General features: G+C 42.7%; 1 protein-coding gene across 1 annotated transcript in view; it reads right to left on the bottom strand.

The window, feature by feature from the left end:
- Positions 1–4135, bottom strand: part of LOC122804622 (glutaredoxin-related protein 5, mitochondrial-like) — a 58741-nt gene extending 54606 nt beyond the window's left edge. The window contains exon 1 of the mRNA XM_044074592.1: positions 3608–4135. Coding sequence (XP_043930527.1) covers positions 3608–3896 — 289 coding nt within the window. The 5' untranslated portion in view covers positions 3897–4135. The remainder of the gene's footprint in view (positions 1–3607) is intronic.
- Positions 4136–20886: the final 16751 nt, after the last annotated feature.

Here is a 20886-nt window from a genome sequence, read left to right as displayed (position 1 = left end):
CTCGCCACAACAATAAATAGAACATGCTGGAGGGATAGATTCCTGTCACAGAGACTCCCCATGCTTTGGAACAAAATTCCTAACTACATTAGGTAGAGCCCCTCACTAACACTCAAGAGAAACCTTGACGAATGGAAAGATAACAGGAAAATACACCCCTGGGATCACTTCACTGGCTCATATATATGTATGTATGTATTAAATATCTGCACATACACCTGCATCTACATAATTATATACATTTCCTATGGTGTTGCAGGACTGTGCTGGACGATATGTTTGTGATAACATCAGATTTATGTACATCTGCCATGGCTTATTGGTAAATCACATTGGCTGTGGTGTGTAGGGTCCTGGGTTTCACCTTTGCAGAGGCCATTTATTTTGTTGCTGGGCAGAACAAGGGCCATTGGATACAGAGTGATTAAAAGCACTTTTAAGCAGTTGTGGGCGGGTGTTTGCGCGATGGTAGGCTACCTTCCGATTTCAGTTTCTTATATTCAGTTAGCCTCTACTATGCTTAATGTGTGTGGGCACTGCTTACACCTGCGCAAACGCACTTGCTTACTAGTACTTATATACGTTTACTACTGTACATGTTATTATGTAGGTTATACAGCAAAAAGATATATAAATACATTCATATACGCATTCCACATGGAAAATGATGTGCTATAGTGGGACTCGAACCATGAATGCCTGTTCGTTAGGCGGATGCTCTAACCGCTACACTATTGATAACGTGGATTCCGCATGTTTTTTTCTATTTGGATGATTTTTATGTGTAAAAGCAGAGGGGAGTGACACGCAAACATGCTGCACTTCGATTACACTTTCAATAATGAAGCAATACAAATGTAAAATAGGGACACGGGGAATCTAATTGTAATAGTTCTGGGGACAGGGGCTCAACATTCTACTACGTGCTTGTGTGTTTACTACTTTGATTTTATTTTAGTGTTCGTGGACATTCTTGTATGCTTAGCATACATTTTAGTAGCCACAGACACTGAATTAATTGCTTACTATTAGAGGCGGGCTCTAATAGTAAGCATTGTAGGTTGTGCAACTGTGGGGGCATGTTTAAGCCTCCGTAGAGCACTTAAACATGCCCCCTGCACTCGCACACTTTTCCTGTGCACATAGAGGGTGCGGCAGCGCACCCTCAAATATCCATATGGTGCTGCTGCACCATCTGTAAGAAGGACACTCGACGCAAGGCTAAAACCGTCCTTGCGCCGAGCTTCATGAATCCCAGGGATAGTCTTAGCAAGAACCGGGGGTGGGGTACCACATGAGCCAAAGGGTAGGATAAGACATTTCCATTATCGCTTTCCAGGATTTTACATAAATAAAAATTATAGAAGATAAAACAAGGGAAGCACAGAAGACATCAACAACATCCAAGAATATGTGGCTTTGTATTAGAAAATTACCCCACCTGGATTTTCATGCAGGAATGGGCAGGGCCTACATGACTGGCAGGCTTTCTTTATTTTTTTTTCTGAAGATAAAGCAGTATTCTGAGGCAGTGGGATAATAAATGCAATAAAAAAAGACATCCCAGAAAGGTAGTTAGCCGCACCTTTACAGAATAGAAATTTTAAGTCTGTGTAATAGTACTTATACGTGCAGCGCATATGCGCTCGCACCCCTCTCCTTTACAGAACTGTAATTCTCAGCATAATAATGTAATACTTTTGTATAAATGCACCATATTCTGTGTCCGTTTGAACAGCATTTTAAGTACACGTTCTGCCAAATTATTTAGTCTAAGATGTAATTTATCGAAGTTTTCGATCACTGAAAATTGGAAATCCTGGTACCGATAAATAACGGAGAAAAGGCTTTGTAGTGAAATAATTACAACATTTAGCATACTTATCTTCCAGGGGATGGTTTTCACATATTTATTCAAAGCACTTCTCAAAAGAAACATCATGAGCAAATTGCTGGGCGGTCCTTGCTACTGCGCATCTGCTGGGGTAATGTTTTAACACAAAACCGAATAGGTTACTAAAGTCCAAGTACCTCGCAGGATGCGCAGTAGCAAAACCTGACCCAGACACGCCTCCTGGCCAAGCGTGCATGAATATTTATTTGTTCCTGCTGTACAATGTACAGTATTACACATGAATTTCATTGCACCGTACTGGTAACTTGCAAATGGACATAACACTTTGTTTTTATTGGGTCTTACCCTTTTTACAGTATTACACCGTAGCGCTAACTGTCGGAACACACGGAAAATCAATAACACATATATATATATATATATATATATCTATATATATATATATATATATATATCTATATATATATATATATAAATTAACTGGAAACAAATGCACACATTACACCGTAGTGGTAACTTTTTGTCACTTTATTAAGGAAAAACATTGCAAATGTACAAAAAAGCACACGTTGATATAAGGAATAACATTACAAATGTAGTGTATTCATTATAAACATTTCATATAAGCAAATCAGCAAAAACACAGTGAAGTATTACACATGAAATTCATTACACCCTAGCGCTAACTCACGGAAAATCATTGGAAACAAATGCACATGATGCAATCAGGAATAACCTTGCAAATGTAGTCTATTGAGTAAAAACATGTAATATAAGCAAAATTAGCTGATACAGTTGTTTTTTCTAGTCCTGTCCACATTTCAAGCACTTGCAAGGCCACCCAGTTCCTGCTCATGCGAATCCTGGTACTCTTTTATATGTGAAATTAGCAAAGAGGTTTGCAATGGCATCCATCCATTTATAGCTGAATAATAATGTTAATAATGTGTTAAACATATAACTGCTATTTTTTAGAGAGGTGTCAGTTAATGTTAATAATGTGTTAAACGTATAACTAACTGTGCTAGGTGTATAGCTAGGGTTGGCAGGATGGCCTAATGGTTAAGGTGTTTGCCTTACAAATACAAGATGTAGGGTTTAAGTCTTACAAGGGATAATTGGCTAGGCTTAAAATGGCTCACAAGGGCAGTTAGCTTAGTACTACTAAACTATGAACTATAATGTTGAACTGTGAATGTGCTATTATTGGTGGTATACTATGGCGTTGGAACTACCTTGGGACTAACTTGTTTTACATTTCTTGAGCTACAGACGATGCATCCCGCAGTTTACTGAAGAACGACTTGTTAGCAGGCATGGGGGATTGTAAGCATGGTAGGGAGGCAGTGATCTCACAGGATGAACAACATGTGGTTTTGTAACATATGTTAATCAGATGTACGACCAGTCACTGTGGACACGCCCTAATCTGCGCAGAACCGCCTGCGAGGTACTACACTTGGAGATTACCAACATTCCTTCTAAAATAAACCTCACCCAATATCAAGACAAAATGGTGCCCAGAAACGCGGCAGGGTACGGAGGCCAGGAAGTGATGTACACTTCAGATGGAAATGTTAAAGGGAAAAATCGTGCAGTTTAGAAGAGGCACTGATCCTTATCTAAACAAAATGTGTAGTTCTTAATTACACTGTGGAAATCTATTTTAATCTCATTATTTATAACAGTAAGGACATATAGAAACCACGTTTTCTACAACAACCAAAAAAAAAGGATTCCCATTTTACTCACCTTGCCTTAAATCTTGATCCTCCAAAACGTTGTAAGCTACATAACCCTCTACCCCATGCATACGAAGAATCTGTACCACAGCATTACTAAAACCACACATAGGCTGGTCAGGGGTGCCTTTCATAAATACAACCATTTTATCTTTCTTCACCATAGACTCCAGATGATCTTGATAACCAGTTTCTGAAGCCAGCAACCGCCAAATTCGCAAAGGAACAGAAAACACGTTTTCAGACCTAAACAAAGCAGGACGAAGAATGCCCAAGGACAATCTATGCAAACTTGTCATTGCTTTTAGATGTCGTAACGTTTATTAATAACTTTACCCAAAATTGGTGTGGGGCGCCACTGTACTACAATCTACTTGCCGACTTACTTAATGCGTGAGGGACCACCTTGCCCTAGTCTAAATAAGCATTGGTCAGTCGCCGTGTCAATACTATCGATCTCTAAGGCAACTGTTAGACTACGTATTTTAAATGGGTGAAACAGAGCTACCGAAGGTCTGCAATTAATTTTAGTAATTTGATAGCGTTGATATTAAAAATTACTCAGCGAACAGCAAAGTCAGAAACAAAATTTGATTACGCCCTCATTCGTGAGTATTTAATGATTGGCGCATATTAAGGTCAAAGGTTAAATCCCACAGATAATGATTGGTTGACCCCAAGACTGCTGTTTCGCTGAAATATACACATTGCTACTTTATTTCTTTTGAATGTTGTTTTGCTGCATTTTATTACCAACTTGAACAGTTTGTAAGATGAGGCTGTTATAGTTGGTAAGTAATTGTGTAAGTTGTTCGTACTTTTTTTAAGGATTTATGAGTGTCTTTTTGCATCGCTCGCAAGCGTTCTTTATTTCGTGGGATGTTTCTTATTTTCAGTCTTTAAAAAAGTATGTTCCTCAGCACTTCACGTTAACCGGCTCAGTCTTTTTATTCCGTATTTTAACTGATAAATGTGATTAGCGTTGTCGCCTCACAGCAAGAGGTTCTCCTGTCCGATTCTCGGGTAAAGCGCTTTCTGTGTGAAGTCTGCATGTTCTCCCCGCCGTCGAGGACGTTTAAAGACCTGCAGGTAGGCGAGTGCATGCCTCGATGTGCCTGTTTTGAAGGTTGATCGTCGGGCTTTATTTAACTCTGTACCGTAAAATTCCACTGCCAGTCATTAGCGGACCAGAGTTCCGCTGTGGCGACCCCTAACTGGGAAAAATCGAAATACATTACTTATGTGATATGGTGCTGAATCGTATTAATTCATAACAACTTTGTAAGTTAATTATAATTTTTAACAATCCGGTGAGGTTCATCATTGTCTAATTGTCCCACATTATGGGAGGCATAGCCGTCAACTAATCAGGGGCATATTTCAATAGAAGTGGGGACAAACGAGAACAAATCGCGGGCACTGTTTAAGATAGCGAGACTATTAACTTGAGACATTGTAGAATAGAAGAATTAGTTACTGTACATTTTGTGAAATAGTACTCCTGATTACTGCCATATGTTTTGAGTAATTCACAGCCTTTTCTCCGAGTCACCAGTTTTGAGAGGGATTAAGAGGGTCAGAGATAAATTTTGGAGTCAAAATCGGAGACCATAAAGTTGTATGAATATTGGGAGGTAGTGTTTCTCATTTTGGAAATGCAAATTGAGAGACGCTTTTGATAAGAGTGTGCCGGAAAAAAATGCCGCAATCTTAGCAAGTTTGCTGTTTGATGGGTTTGCAGCGTGTATTAAGCCCCCACCCCCGTGCAGTAATTCCCTAGCATGTCTATATAGCAATGTAGGAGTACTGTACATTTAACAGAATTACGGTCATAGCCGGTTTTAGGCACCAGCGAACCCTCCCTGGGGGGCCCCAACCACAGCAAGTTATCTTATCCTGATATTTTGTCACATCTGTAAAACCAGCAAAAGCTAGTGCAGCAGTCTTGCATACTTAATAAACTATGAGGGTAATAACTCTTATTTATATCTCCCTTAAAATTCAAAGATATTTCTGGTTGTAGTAACGGTGTTTTGTCAAGTAACAGGCATCAGAATGCCATTAAATATTTTACTACTGACATAGTGCTCCTGGCTTAGTTAAACCCTGCTTTCGGACATTTGCTCCACTAAAACTAACAACATAGCCAGCTTTTAGTCCCTGCAAAACCATGGCTGTAGGGGGCCCCCTTAATCATCTTTGTCTGTGTGGGGGCCCCACAAAAGCTGCTGCTGATTGGGGAAAAATGAGGAATGAAAAATGCATTCATTTCCTAATTATCCTCTTTAACATGAACAGGGCTGTGATATGACCCTGTTAGGATGAAGATGATAATGAACATGAACAATATAAGCACTAGAGGGATCAGCAGCCCAGAGTGACTTACCTCAGTGCAAACTTTGGATTTTAAGAAGAGCTGATGCTTCCGATCATCAGGGATAGTTTCTCTTTCAGGTAGTTTTATAACTAATACCAGAGCACCTGATTCTATAACTCAATTTCTTTGCTTAAGAATTCAGTACAATCCCAAAAATAATAGAATAAATGCTCAGAATCATAAATATGTTTAAATATTTCTCTAATTCACTTATAAAGTTACTAGAATAACATATTTTGCATCAACATCTATTTTTGGACAATAAGTATAAAACTCAGATGTCTGGATTAATTGACTGTTTGTAATCCTGAATGATTTACCAGCAAATCAGACTTTTACGAAGGATAAAGCAAAAGTATGAACAAAATCAGGGAAGGTCTGTGAAAGTAGGGACAGTGACAAGTATGCATTACTCCTCAATGGGATAAATCTTACTGCTTCTGCTGTTTGATGACTGCTAAACAGCAGTGACTAATCTGGTGTGGCAGTACCAATGTTGCACAAGGCATTGCTGTTTGCTGAAATTAAGTACATAACTAGTACTGCTGTGGCTTATGCATGCATGTTGTGTGTGTGTGTGTGTGTGTGTGTGTGTGTGTGTGTGTAAAAAACATCAATGATTTTTATCTGTGCATGCACCCAATAATGCCAGGACACAGTCATTATTCTTCTGTGTATCAGTAAAAATGTACCTAACAAGTAATTATATTTAAAGTAAGACAGAACATATATCACAGAACATTCAGACACTTAGATATTCTTGGAGCCTGGTTGCCCCCACTCACCAGACTGTCTAAATGGATAATGGGGACTCCCTTTATCATCCTTGACTCTGTGGGGGCCCCCACCAAAGCTGTTGCTTGTTGGAGAAAAATGTATCAATTTTCTGAATACGCTGTTTAACCTGAATGGTGCTGAGATATGACCCTTTTAGGATAAAGCTAATAATAGCCTCTGTTTACAACCACACCCATTCTAAAACCAGCCCTGCTCAAATGTGTGTGTGTACATAAAGCTGCTACAGGTTATGCGGGGCTAGAGATTGTGTGGATATTACATCTTTAATTTTCATCACAGTCAAACCTTAGAGGTGTGCACATGAAGTCATTATAGCTTGTGTCTGAGCTGAGGGCAGTGTTTCTCACAGACCTCAGAGGTATACAAAGAAGGTTACTATAGCTTGTGTAAGAGAGTGTACTGTCCAGGAGCAACAAACTTGAATATTACTGAAATCATTCTCACAATCACATACTAGGCACATATACATGCGGCTACCTTTGACTGGGGTGAAGAACATGCTATGTATATGTATATCATCAGTCACTTGAAATATATGACAAAGGCAATTTAAATCTCTGCTTTTATCCCAGTCTAACACCAGAGGGATGCATAGGCAGTGACTTGTCTTTATTAGAGAGTTAGGGAGGTAGGCAGTATTTCCAGATAAGACTTAAATATTCTCACAACTACTGGCTTGTTAGTTTACTGTAAGCTACAATTTTGTCAGCTTTGAAAATTAAGCCTTGGGCACAAATTATGCCTTGAAAGAAAAAAATAAGACAAATTCTTTTTTTCTTCATAATTTTTATTTAGGCAACCATTGGAGTAAAATGTTTAAAAAATGCTCTAAAATGCATCCCAGACCATCTGTAAACCTGTGGCTTCTTGGGCCCTGACTTGAGTTATTTTCTAAATGGTTATTACTGGGCTGTCTTGTTCAGGAAAGGTGTGTTGAAGGATGCAAGGAAAACTAAAGCTGGACCACAACAGTGAATTTCTTTCCTTAATCATAATTTCTGTTCAAGCTATTATTGGACGAAAGGTTGTGTAAAATGCACTTCAGAGCATATAGAAAGTTATGGCTTCTTGAAAAAGCTTAGAGTAAGGCAAAATGTGAGATAAGGAAGAAAAAGGTAACATGGATGGTATGGGGAGCCCAAAAGGAGAAGGACTCAGAGGAGAGGACTGGGGTGTGTGTGTGTGTGGGGGGGGGGGGTTGAAATGTAGGCCCAGTCATCATTTCACTTTAAGTCCAGACCTGTACATAGACTTGTTGCAATGTATCACTGTTGCAACTAAGTGCCAGTAACTCTAACTGCCCCTTTGTTAGACAGCTCAACATAGTGATAGTGTGATACATAGGCCTGTTGTAATGTAAAAGCTTGTAGCTGCAGGTCTGTCTGTGGATACTGCTCCTAAAAGTTTGCAGCATGAAATAAAAGGTTGCTTAGGATGGATGGCATTGTTAGGATGATGCTTATACTGGAAGTGCCTAGGGGGCCCCCAACTTGACATTTGCTGGGGGCCCCCAAAATGCTAACACCGGCCCTGATTACGGTAAACTATTACATCCGTGTTTAATGCGTTGAAGCTGCATTGTTAGTGAGGGGCTCTGCCTAACATGGACTGGGATTCTGTTCTAGAGTGTAGGGAGCCTCTGGGTTATGAATCTGTCCCTTCAGCACGTCCTATTTATTTCTGTGTTGAGGTTCAAATCTCTTGCTCTCGTGGCTCTGATGGATTTGGATTTTCTGAGGTGGAGCATGTCCATTAATTCCGGATTGGACATGGCCTTGTACCTCAGGCATAGATCACATCTGAGTAGGCGGTATGCGACTGAATAGAGCTGGAGTTTCTTCAGCCGGGCAGCATATGACATATGTTTGAGACCCTTTATCCTCTTGGTGAGGAACTTTTGGGGTCTTTCTAACTGCTGCAGGTGTCTGGTAAGATACATCCCAAATGGGGCATTGTACTCAATTATGGGCCTGATGAGAGAAGAGTACAGGGGCACAATGACCTCTCTTGATCTAGATGTGAATCCCTTCATGATAAGGTGGGCAATATAGAAGGTCTTCCTAATCACCTTGGCAATGTGAGTGTCAAATGAGAGGTTACTGTCTACTTGGGTCCCTAGGTCCCCAATTACCTCTTCCGTACTTAATGGATTACCACCTATGTGGTAGTTTGTGGGTACCTTGTTTTTTCCCAAAGGGTATGACTATACATTTTTTGGCGTTCAGTTTAAGGCCATGGCTCTGGCACCAATTATCCGTTTCTATGAGGCCTTTCTGAAGGATGCTTGTGTTCGCTGGAGTATCAATTATGGCGCCCAGTTTGCAGTCATCTGCAAATTGTCAGCCACAATCCTCCTACGTTTGCTTGCACCTCGGAAAAATAAATGCCGAACAAGAGGGGTCCCAGGACTGAGCCCTGTGGGACACCGCTTGTGACTGGCTTAGAGTCTGATATGGCTCCAGCAATTCTGACCTTGTGGGTTCTGTCCTTGAGCCAGTTTGCAACCCATCTTGTGACGCATGGGTTTACATTTAAGCTGGTGAGTTTGTCAATGATGCCCGAGTGGGGTATTGTGTCGAAGGCTTTTACAAGGTCACGGTAGGCTGTGTAAACTGCCTTACCCTCATCAATGGTCTTAGTGACTGTTTCAAAAAAGTCGACTAGGTTCAAAAGGCAGGATCTGCCTTTGACAAAGCCAAATTGGGTAGGATTCAATGTCTGTCGGTCCCCAGTGTCTCAGACCAGGCTCGTCAAGCTTATGGGGCGGTAATTTCCAGGGTCCGTAGAACCCACTTCTTTGTGGAGTGGGACCACTGTTGCTGTACGCCACTCTTTGTGTACGTATCCTGTAGTAAGGCTAAGATTAAACAGCAGCCTTATGTGTGGGTTTAGCTCCTCTTGGAGTTCATGTAGCATGCAGCCCGGGACACCGTCCGGTCCCATTGATGCTGTGTTTTTAGCTTTGGGAGAGGGTGGCTCTCACCTGGGCATCTGAGCTGTTAGGGAGGCTACACTCTGCTGGGATAGATATTTCTCCTTTGGGGGGGGGGGCGGAGAAATTTGCACTGAACCTGTCTGCCAGAATGTTGGCAATATCTGTGGGTTCAGTGTATTTTGTGTCATTTTGGACTAATTCTGAGCATATCTGGGAGTTTCACCCAGGTTTCTAAAATAGCTAAAAAAAGGCCTTGTGATTGTCTCTTGCGAGTTTTCTCTCAGTTGGCCTTGGATGATTTTATGAGTGATCGAAGTTTTTTTTTGCTAGTACTGATCAGAGATGCCTTCCCTTTTGGGGAATTTGCTCTGTCATGTAGTAGCTTCCTCCTCCTGTTGCAAAGTTTGTTAATGGCTGGGGTCCACCAGGACGCCTGCCTTTGTGGGAATGGGTCTTGGTTTTATTAGGGATTGCATGATCCATGCATTCTTGAAGGTGTCCATAGAAGGCATTTATAAAGGATTCAGCGGTGTGGGTTGTGGTTTCCACTGGCCCAGGGGCCTTGAAAGATACCACTTCAGTCTTAAGAAGTGTGAAGTCGTTTTTTGAGAAATTCTTCACTGTGGTCTTCTGTGCAGGGGGTGGGGGTGGGATGTAGATTTCCAGTGAGATTAATTTATGGTCTGATCTCACCAATGAGGGGTATACTTCCGGTGTGGTGCATTTTGTCCCCATGTTTGTGATGATCAGGTCTAGTATATTATCTCCTCTTGTGGGAGTGGTGACTAGTTGTTCCATCGCATTTGAGTTTATGAATTCTAGGAACCTTTGGGCTAGGGTGTTGGGGCTTGAGTAATGTTCCCAGTCTGTTTGGGTAGTTGAAATCTCCCTATATGATGGTATTTGGAGAGACATTCATACTCTCCAGTGTCTTCAGGAAGGCTGAGTGGGGTTCCTGAGTTTGAGAGGGTGGTCTGTAGCATGCTACAAATTGTAGGGCAGTTTTGCCTATGGTTAGTTGCACCTGGATGGTCTCCGATGCTTCGTGCATTTCCACTAACCTGGAGGTGTGGGTATCTTTGATGAATATGGATACTCCCCCTCCTTTTGTGGTTCAGTCCAAGTTTTGGGGCCGGAAAGCATGATATGAGGTATAACCTGGTAGTGCTGGGTGCTCTCAGGAGCCTTGAACCAGGTTTCAGTCCTTGCACAGACATCTATGTTCTCCATACTGAGGAGGGCTTCGAGAGCGTGCATCTTGAGGTTTAGACTTCTGGCATTGAGCAGTTTTGTTTTCAATTGTGTTTTCTAGGGAGGTGGGTTTGTCTTTTGAGCCTTGCCTAAAAAAGGCACTATGGGGGTGGCAAGAGCCTTGGCCAATATCCGGAAGCCCAGGGGTGACGGGTGCAAGCCGTTCCCTGCAAAGCAGCATGGCTTGTCAAACATGTCATCCCAAGAGGACAGATATTGGATCACCTTAGAATGACACCAGTAACTAAGCCAATTGTTAAAGCTGATCATTTTGTCTCTGTACTGTGGCATCATTCTTGGTGAGGGTAAGCTGCTGCTCAGGGTCATACCGCCTTGGGCTACATAATCGGAGAGCTCCTCTGTCTCTTTTCATGTAGTCCAGGGAGGTACGTCTCAGGTCATTCACACTGGCATGGACAATGACTGAGTCATATTTGTACTTGCTTTGGAGGGACTTGAGTGCTTGTGTTATGTGGTGGATTCTAACGCCTGACAGGCAGCTTACTGTAACCTTTTCCTTGTTCAGTCTGGTGAGTGGGACGTCAGTGTGTCTGACTATGGAGTCACCTATTACAGGTGTATCTGGCAGCTTGTTTAGCCTTAAGGGCTGTGACTGTTTAGCACACTGACTTTGTGAACTATGTGTTGCATGTGCTATGTCTTGAGGTAGTGGTCGCTTGGGTGTCTTCTTTGGAGGCCTCTGTTTTGGTAGATTTATAATTAGAGCCTCCGAGTGTTTTTGTGTGCTTATGTGTTTGGTTTGCAGTTGTGATAGTTCTATGTGAGACTGGGATTGTGGTGTGCGTGGTTACCTTCTCCTGACTGGTTTTGCCAGTACTGAGTTGAGAGAGCTCAGCCTCCAGTTTGGCTATATAGTTGCATCTCTCACATATATTTGTATTTGTTGGGAGGAGGAGAGGGTTGTCTGTGTACATGAGGCAGTTGTAACATTGCCTCAAGATTCCCAGATTCACCAGCTGAACTGGAGAGGACGCCAGCAACTGACCCTTCGACATGCTAGAATAGTGTATAGGATTGCTGTGTAACTGAGTCAGAAAGGACCTATAGGGAAATGGGTACTCAAGAGGATTTAGGTGAATGAAGTACTCATTTTTGTGAGTGCTTTATCTGTGTAAAAATGCTTTAGGTGCAAGTGCTGGTGTTTTCAGATTGAAAATAGACTGTTTAGATTGCAAGTAGAGCAGTTCTAAGGGAAAAATTGAAGAGCAGACTTTGCGGACCCAAAATTACTTTAAACTTGATTAACCGGCGCTGCCCGATGCTGCTCTATGAGCAACTTCGCGCTAAAGCGGGCTTTATAGCAGCTGCCCGATGCTGCTCTATGAGCAACTTCGCGCTAAAGCGGGTTTTATAGCAGGGGGTTGTAAAGAGCTAGGAAATGTTCCAAAACGGCCAATAAACTGCAAGTTTCTGGGCTGGAACCACTCCTTTAGGGACAAATAGGCTGCTCAGTGCTCCCCACTCCCACTGGTGAACAAAGAAGCTTCCTCCTATCCAAATAAGGATATGGACAACACAGGAACTATGACACAGCCCATAGATCAGCAAAATCTGAAGACTGGACTATTCTAGTTCAGTAAAGGCGGGAAAACAAGGATTTTTTTGTTTCAAACAGACAAAAAGAACAGTAAATGCTTTTAATCAGCTAGCGCACTTGAGTGTGTTAGCCTAACAGTTAAATTAAGCAGAAAACAAACTTTTTAAAGTGCAAACAGTTCAGAAGCAAACAAATACAGTAGATCAACTTTGCAGAGCTAGTTTAGTAATATAAAAATGCTTTTAGGTGAAATACAGTCTAAATACAGCAGTCAAAAAAAGCAAGCCAGAAAAATACTTATAAATCAAAGGAAAGTCACTCTTTCACTCTCTGCTGCTTCTAGAACTCTGCAGTACACCACGAGGAGCTGTGCTGAGTCGTATACAAGTGCAAAAACATCTGTGCCGAAAGCAACCCAATGTTTTATTGTAGGCATTCACTAACAAAAAATAAATGTTTTCCATCACATTTCAGTCAACCGGGCAGAGTTCATGCCACAGTTTCTCTAAACAATACTGTTAACTGCTGAAACTGTTTGCAGTAACAGCACCATTGCACAACACTTGTTGGGAGGGGGGGGCTTGCCCCCCCTGAAAAAGGAGAAAGTAATTTTGCCACAGTAGCGGTAGCTGTCGCCTCATAGTAAGAAGTTATCCTGTTCGATTCTCAGCTAGAGCGTCTTCTGTGTGGAGACATGTGTGAATGGGTGTACCTTGGTTGAAGGTTGTGCGTCAGGGCCGGCAACTCTACATGTAAAAATCTACTGCCAATCGTTAGCGGACTGGAGTTCCACTGTGGCCACCCTAACCGGAAAAAGTCGAAAGACATAACATTAATTTTCATTGAAGTGGAGTTTGCTACTTAAATGTAAATCTGAGGTGATTTTTGTCCAAGAAAGCTATTGTAGCTTACGATTTTTCTTTCTAGGGTGTTTAATAGTGAAACGGAAAAAAAATCAGAGTATCTGGGCTCCTGTGATTATTAATATGGTTTTTGTTTTCTGTAGTTCAGTAGGGTATAGGCAGTTCTTTGGTTTCATTTTCCATAGTACATTTTTCCATAGTATGTTAGAGTATACCTAGTATTTCTTGTTTTTGACTCCAGATTATACACGCTGCCATTTAAGACCAGAATGTCTAAACCTACCCAAAAATTGCCGGATGATACTCCTTTACGCTGTTACCATTTGTTGTGCCTTGTAGTAAATCTTGTTGGATTCAAATGTTTATGTAATGCTAATTTTTGTTGCTGGATTTCGAGATGATAGAGTGGAACCCTGGGGGGTTGCCCAACTGTTCTACTCTGGAGGCAATCTGGGGACTATTGTCTTTGCACTCAGCAGCATGGTAGTTCATAACAACGGACTGCTGGGTGCTGCATATCATATCCCCTTCATGGTTTCTCCCAACACCACCTGGACATTCCACCCATGCAAAGGGAGGTGGCAGCAGCACAGGAAACTTTCAAGCTGCTAGGAAAACAAGCCATCAAAATTGTCCCCCCAGATCAGTCCAGATTGGGCTTCTACTCCAGGTTCATTTTGGTGCCAAAGAAAACTGGGGACTTGCCCATTCTGAACCTCTCTATCCTGAACCTGTCAGTGGCCAAAGGAAAGTTCCAGATGGTCACACTACAGCCCATGATGCCGTACCTGCAGGAGAGCAGTTGGATGTGCTCATTAGATCTCCAGGATGCTTACTATCACATAAAAATGCACAGATGCTCCAGGAGGTTCCTCCACTTCTGGCTAGGGGCCAAGCATTAATTTCCGAGCCCTACCCTTTGGTTTTACCACAGCCCCCCAGGGTGTTTACCAAAGTGATGGCGGTAGCAGCTTGCCTGAGGCTTCAGGGGATTGATGTCTATCTGTACCTGGACGATTGGCTCCTCACTGCTTCCACCAGTCTTCTACTTTCCCAAACCAGGGACTATTTTTGACACTTGCCCTGCATTTGGGTATCACAATCAAAACACCCAAATCCCTACTAAAGCCTGTACAGGTGATAAGACTACATTGCCCTGGTGCGTCTATCCTGGTACCAAATTGTTTCTGACCCCGGAGAGAGTTCAAAACCTCAGGATGCATGTCTCCCTAATTTACCATTCTCTAGAGGTGGAGATATGCTTTAGAGAGGAGAGGAATAAAGGTCAGCAGGGCTAAAACAGAATATATGTGTGTAAATGAGAGGGAGGGTAGAGGAATGCTGAGTATGCAGGGAGTAGTTGGTAAAGGTGGATGAGTAAGTACTTGGGATCAACAGTCCAGAGTAATAGTGAGTGTGGCAGAGAGTACAGGCAGGGTGGAATGGGTGGAGAAGAGTATCAGGAGTGATTTGTGACAGACTGGTACCAATAAGAGTGAAAGGGAAGGTCTACAAGAGGGTAGTGAGACCAGCTATGTTATATGGGTTGGCGACGGTAGCATTGTCGAAAAGGCAGGAGTCAGAGCTGGATGTGGCAGAGTTAAAGATGTTAAGATTTGCACTGGATGTGACTTGGATGGACAGGATTAGGAATCTGTATATTAGAGGGTCAGCTCAGGTTGGACAGTTTGGAGACCAAGCAAGATAGACGAGATTGCATTGGTTTGGACATGTGCTGAGGAGGGATGCTGGGTATATTGGGAAAAGGATGCTAAGGATGGAGCTGCCAGGTCAGAGGAAAAGAGGAAGGCCTAAGATGAGGTTTATGGGTGTGGTGTGGGAGGACATGCAGGCGGCTGGTGTGAAAGAGCATGATGCAGAGGACGGGAAGAAATGGAAACAGATGATCCGCTGTGGTGACCCCTAACGGGAACAGCCGAAAGAAGATGATGACTTCTTCCGACAGCAGGGTCTGCATTGAGGGCCCTATTCTCTAAGCTCTGGTTGGCCTGCCTTTTGAGCCTGCCGCTACTGTTTATCTAAAATTTCTATCGTGGAAAACTGCTTTTTCTGGTCGATATTACCTCTGCTAGAAGGATTTTGGAATGCAGGCCTTGTCCATAAAATTCTTGTACACGATTTTTTTTCATAAGAGTTTCCCTTCAAACCAATCCATCCTTTCTTCCTAAGGTGGCATCACCAGTCAATGTCAATTGGACTATAAATTTGCCTGTGTTCTCTATTTTCATTCTATGGATCCATTTTGGGCAAACCTATTTCCAAGGTCACTATAGCTAGATTTCTTCATGCATCCTGCAGGTTTACAAGGGCAAAGGTACGTCTCCTCCAGATCAGGTTAAAGCTCATTCCACTAGGTCCATGGCTACATCTGCTGCTTTCTGGTCTAGGATGACTTTGGATGACACTTGCTCTGCAGCTACTTGGTCTTCATCTCATATGTTTATGTCCCATTATAAATTGGATTTGACCTCCTAGAAGGAGAGCATCCTTTGGCTCTGCAGTGCTCTGGAAACGCCTTCCATGAGGGCCAGCCAGGGGTTTAGTAGCTGGGGACTCTGTCCCACAAGTTGATGATCAAATGAAGTAAACTCTTTCAGATAAAGAAGTTGTGTATTCACCATAACATTCCGTTTGAGTAGTTGTATTTCATTTGTCTTCAGCAGTCCCTCCCTCCTTCCCCCAGACCTTTTGGTGCATGTTCAGCCTACAGGCTGTAAGTCTAGACAAGTGTGTTGCCAGGTTATAAGTGCAAGTTCAGCAAACTCGATCTGGGGATGGAAGGCAAGGGAGGTATATTATAGGTAAGGAGAAGAGTCTGGAGCTCAGAGCTGATGCTGGTAACTTTTGCCAGCTTGGATCCAATACGGATCCATATTCCCACAGGTTGAAGACAAATGAAGTACAACTACTCAGAACATTCTGGCGAGTACATAACTTATCGCCAATAGGTACTTGCAGGGGAAAGTACCATCTTTTACTGAGATCCTTGACAAAAAAGGTAGTGGTCAGGCTAGATTGTGAAAGCCTCTTTCAAATGTTGACTGCTGAATCTTACACAAGTGCATAGATCGTGTAAGCACATACACAAGTGCATAGATCGTGCCATTCCCAACAGAAGCAAGACTCTAGCTTCCAGAAAAGGAAGCCAATCTGGTGGTCCCCTGCCATACAACAGAAGGAAGAAGCTGTTTGAAAAAAGAGTAAAATCCCAAGATTGGAGGAACTCCCTTGATGGCCTCCGCAAGAAGCGGAGATGCCTCATAAAATCCTCCAAAGCCAGTTATGAAAATAAAATTGCCACTGATTCCAAGACTACCACAAAGCATTCTACAGCTATGTCAATCTCAATTGCAACACTCAGATCTGCTCTGAGCTACAGCACAATGGCACTAAATAAATATAGCAAACAAACCAACTGATATTGCCAACATCCTGGCAGATAGGTTCGGTGCTAACTTTACCCCCCCCCCCTCACCCTCCAAAGGGCCCATCTTATTACCAAAGAATGCAAAGCCCCTGTAATTGTGGATGAACAAGTAAAGACCACCATGAAATGTATTATCTTGGTGCTTATAACCTCCAAACCCTGGACCTCACTCAGTTTGGGTTTGTAAAAGGTAGATCATGTCTACTAAACCAGATTGACTACTTTGAAGCAGTCACCAGAGTCGTAGATGAGGGCAAGGTAGTGCACACAGCCTCTCCTGACATCGCCAAGGCTTTCTATACCATCCCCCCACTCTGCAGTTATAGATAAACTCACTAAACTGGGCATAAATCCCTGTCACAAGATGGGTGGCCAACTGGCTCACTGACAGAACCCACACAGTAAAAGTAGCCAACTCAAGTCCAACTTCAGACCAGTGATGACTGGAGTACCACAGGTTTCGGTCCTCTCCTCTTCAACATCTACTTCTCTGAAGTGCAGGCCAGCACAGAAGGTTTTTGGCTAACAAAGTTTGTAGACTGCAAACTGGGAGCCATAATAGAATCACCTAATGATGTAGATAGCATATGTCTCTTTGAGGCCCTTTTGCAGAATGTCTGGTCAGTCATGGCCTCCAGCTCAATGCCAAGAAGTTCATAGTCATCCCCTTTGGGGAAAAACTTGGTACCCATGAACTACAATATGGGTGGGTAGCTCACTAAAAGTGTGAGGAGACCTCGGGACACAGGTGGACAGTATAACCACATCACCACAGTAGTCAGGAAATCCTTCTACATGACGCACCTCATCACAAAAGGGTTCTCCTCTAGAAAAAAGGTAATTGTTCCCCTCTACTAATCTCTCATCAGACCCATTAGAGTGCAGTGTCTCATTTGGCATGTATGTTGCAAGACACCTACAACAATTGGAAAGGCCACAAATACCTCACTGAGGCTTGCCGGCCTCAAACAGATGCCCTGCACAGACAATCTCAAACTCCTTACTCTACTCTGTCGCATATCACCTACTCACAGGTGATCTCTGCCTAACATACAAAGCTATGTCCAACCCAGAGCTGTTGGACATGCTACACTTAAAATAAATCCCATCTCTTCGAACCACACTCTTCAGGGACTTAAACATGGTAATCCTGTCCCAGAGACTTCCCATACTTTGGAACAAGCTATCCATTCATGTCAAGCAAACTCCTCATTGGCCCTCTTTTAGAAAGACAGCTGGATGGGAAATAGAAAATTCACCCTGGTGATCACGTCTGCAGTGCTGCTTGACAGGGGCACAGGAACATCTTCTTGGGTGGCGAAAGCCAGGGAATCTCTTTGGCTAGGCTTGTATAGGCCCCAGGGTCGATAGCGTATTACCCACCTATGAACCTATAATAGTACCCACCTATGAACTTATAATAGTATCTTCAGTCATAGCTTTTTTTTTTTTGTTTTTTTTAGGTACATGGGTGTTCACTAGGCTAATGACCACAAGGGTTTTTAGCCATGCACCCCGAATCTCTGGCAAGTTCAGAGACCCTTAATTGTAAGCAGGGGTTTGGGAGATGAACCATTTACTGGTTACATGTGTCCATTGGAGACGTAGGTTTGTGCCAGTGTGAGATTCAATGACTGCTCCTACTTTGCAGTCATCTGGAAGTAGTCTCCTCTGCAGAATTAGTCAGCCAGAGTCCACTAACATTGGCCTTTACTTCTGAAAGATAAATGCCAAAAAGGAGCAGTCCAAGTGCTGATCCTTCAGGGACTGCACTTGTGACTGGCCTCTTTGTAGAGGTGGACCCCCCCCCCCCATTTTGTTACTTCCTGGATCCTGTCTGAAAGCCATTTGGCTAGTCACTGGGTGACATACAGGTTTGTACCTAACCTCTTGAGTTTAACCATGCCCAGTTGGGGTAGTGTCATATTCCTTGGCCAGGTCAAGGTAGGCATTGTGAACAATGGGGGGGGGAGTGGGAGATGAGGGGGGATGGAGCAGATTTCATTTTTTGCTCTAACAGATGTATTTGCACATGTGAAACTGGCAGTAGCATTTTTCTTGGGACTGAAATTATTTAATTGCATTTGGTTTTGAGAGTAGAGCCCTGTTCTCCATGGATATTCTTCAGACTCCCCCTGGGAGCGGTTTGGTAAAGTTTTATATATTGAAATCATTGACATCTGCCATCAGATGACATCCAGGCAAGTAAACACAACCTTCTGTTAAACTGTGGTGCAGTATATAGGACGCAGCAGACAGTACCTGAACACCTTTCTTTGAGTTGCATGTTTGAGGTGGTAACTATTTAAATTGGTACTAGAAAAAAAAAACAGGAGCCACTTAGAGATGTAAAAGATGACTAAATATACAATTTAGTAACATACAACACAAGAATGCCGCTTTAAATGTGTGTGTTACTGGTTTTTAATGGTGAATGATTTTGGTTCTTGTACATGGGTGTTCTGTCTTTGTTTGTAGAGGGAGTTCTGTAGCCAGCTAATATGGTAAACTCCTATCTCCATATCTTGAATAACATGCAAAATCTGGTACAGTTGATCAGTATGAGTATGCGCTTATTGGGTGCGTGTTGTAAATGAGTTGGTTGCTGTGTCATGCAAAGTATTAATAGTTTACAGGATGTTAGTATTGCTTGATTTTGGTCTGTCATCGTAGCTGTAATCTGGAGCCTTCATTTTTAGGTTCCAGTGTGTGGTAGCATGGGGACCTTTTGTCCAGGATAGCTCATGTAGCCCCATTTGGCTGTGGGGGGGGGGGGGCAGTGTACATCTCTTGTATGGTCTCCATTTGTGTGGAGACATTCCTGGAAGAATTATCACCTTTGTTGCTGACTTTGTGGTGCCAGCAAATCCTTGGTGGTGATGGCAGTATATGGATTGACTCTGATTTTTTTTTAACTTGGGATTTTGTTGCATTATTGATGTGCCTAGCAGTGTTGCACTCTAAACATATGTTCACCCATCAGCTTTGTCTCCCTTGGCACAATTAGAGGAGAAATGAGGAGTTGCGATCTGCTGCACACAGTGGAGGGGATTTCATGATGGGGCCTCCAATGTAGCCAAACTCCTCCCCTCCTAGAATAGGCTACACCATCCTACCCCTTGTCTCCACAAAGCCCCCTGTTTCAGTAATTGTAATTTGGATCCAAGCTGTAAATGGGGATTTATTTTTCTATGCCATTCCCAAGACCACAGGGCTGCTGTCTTTGCTTTGGTTTAAATCATTTCAGTTTATGCAGAAATTCAGATGTTTTTTTTTCCTTGAGGCATATTGGCTGAGATGTTTTTTTTAATCCGTCTATCCAGCCTTTTAGATTTGTCATTTCATTGTGTGTCTGTGTGTCAAAAATGCAGGTAGCACCTCTTGTTTACCTAGCATCTTCATTAGGTACTCCACTCCCATTGAGCATGAACAAACTTAGACTGCCAACCAGTGCAATATCTATGGAAGCCACCTGTTATGAACTTTGTGGAATGTCATAGGTAATGCATGATTAACTGTTTATCTGTACAGCTGTTAAAACTTTCTAATAGTCCCTCCCCCCATCTTTGCTGAAAGAAGACTGTGGACACAAGCTTGCCCTGGAATTTGCTGCCTTGATTGCTTCATTGTTTTACAAGGGCTCTCTGAAATGGTTTTTAACTTTGCTGTTAATCGCAATCTACATGATCAGCTTTTACTTTTGGCTTGACCTAGATCCATTGCTCCCTTCATTTGATGTGTGCCGAAGGGCTGTTGCTCTGGTTTGTCACTTGGGTGATGTCTGTAGGAAGCAGTAAGCATAGCACCTGCAGAAAGCAGGCCTACTGAGCATTAGCGGAGTTCTGATGAGCTGCCATGGGGTGGGAGAGGAGCTCTGCACTCCACCAGTTCTGGCAGCCTGACATACTCCCTCCCTCCTGAATGCCATTGGGGTAAGATCCAGTGGGTAGTGTATGGAAAAGTTTTCTATTTACATGGAAAGTGCTTGCACAAATGCTGTTCCTTTGGTGCTCGTAGCAGCTGAAGTAGTCTGCATTTGTCCATGTTAAATTACAGAAT

Source organism: Protopterus annectens, chromosome 6.part0, assembly GCF_019279795.1.
Source record: "Protopterus annectens isolate FY-2018-M chromosome 6.part0, PAN1.0, whole genome shotgun sequence".
Lineage (NCBI taxonomy): Eukaryota > Metazoa > Chordata > Ceratodontiformes > Protopteridae > Protopterus > Protopterus annectens.
This window is presented reverse-complemented; position numbering and strand designations above follow the sequence as displayed.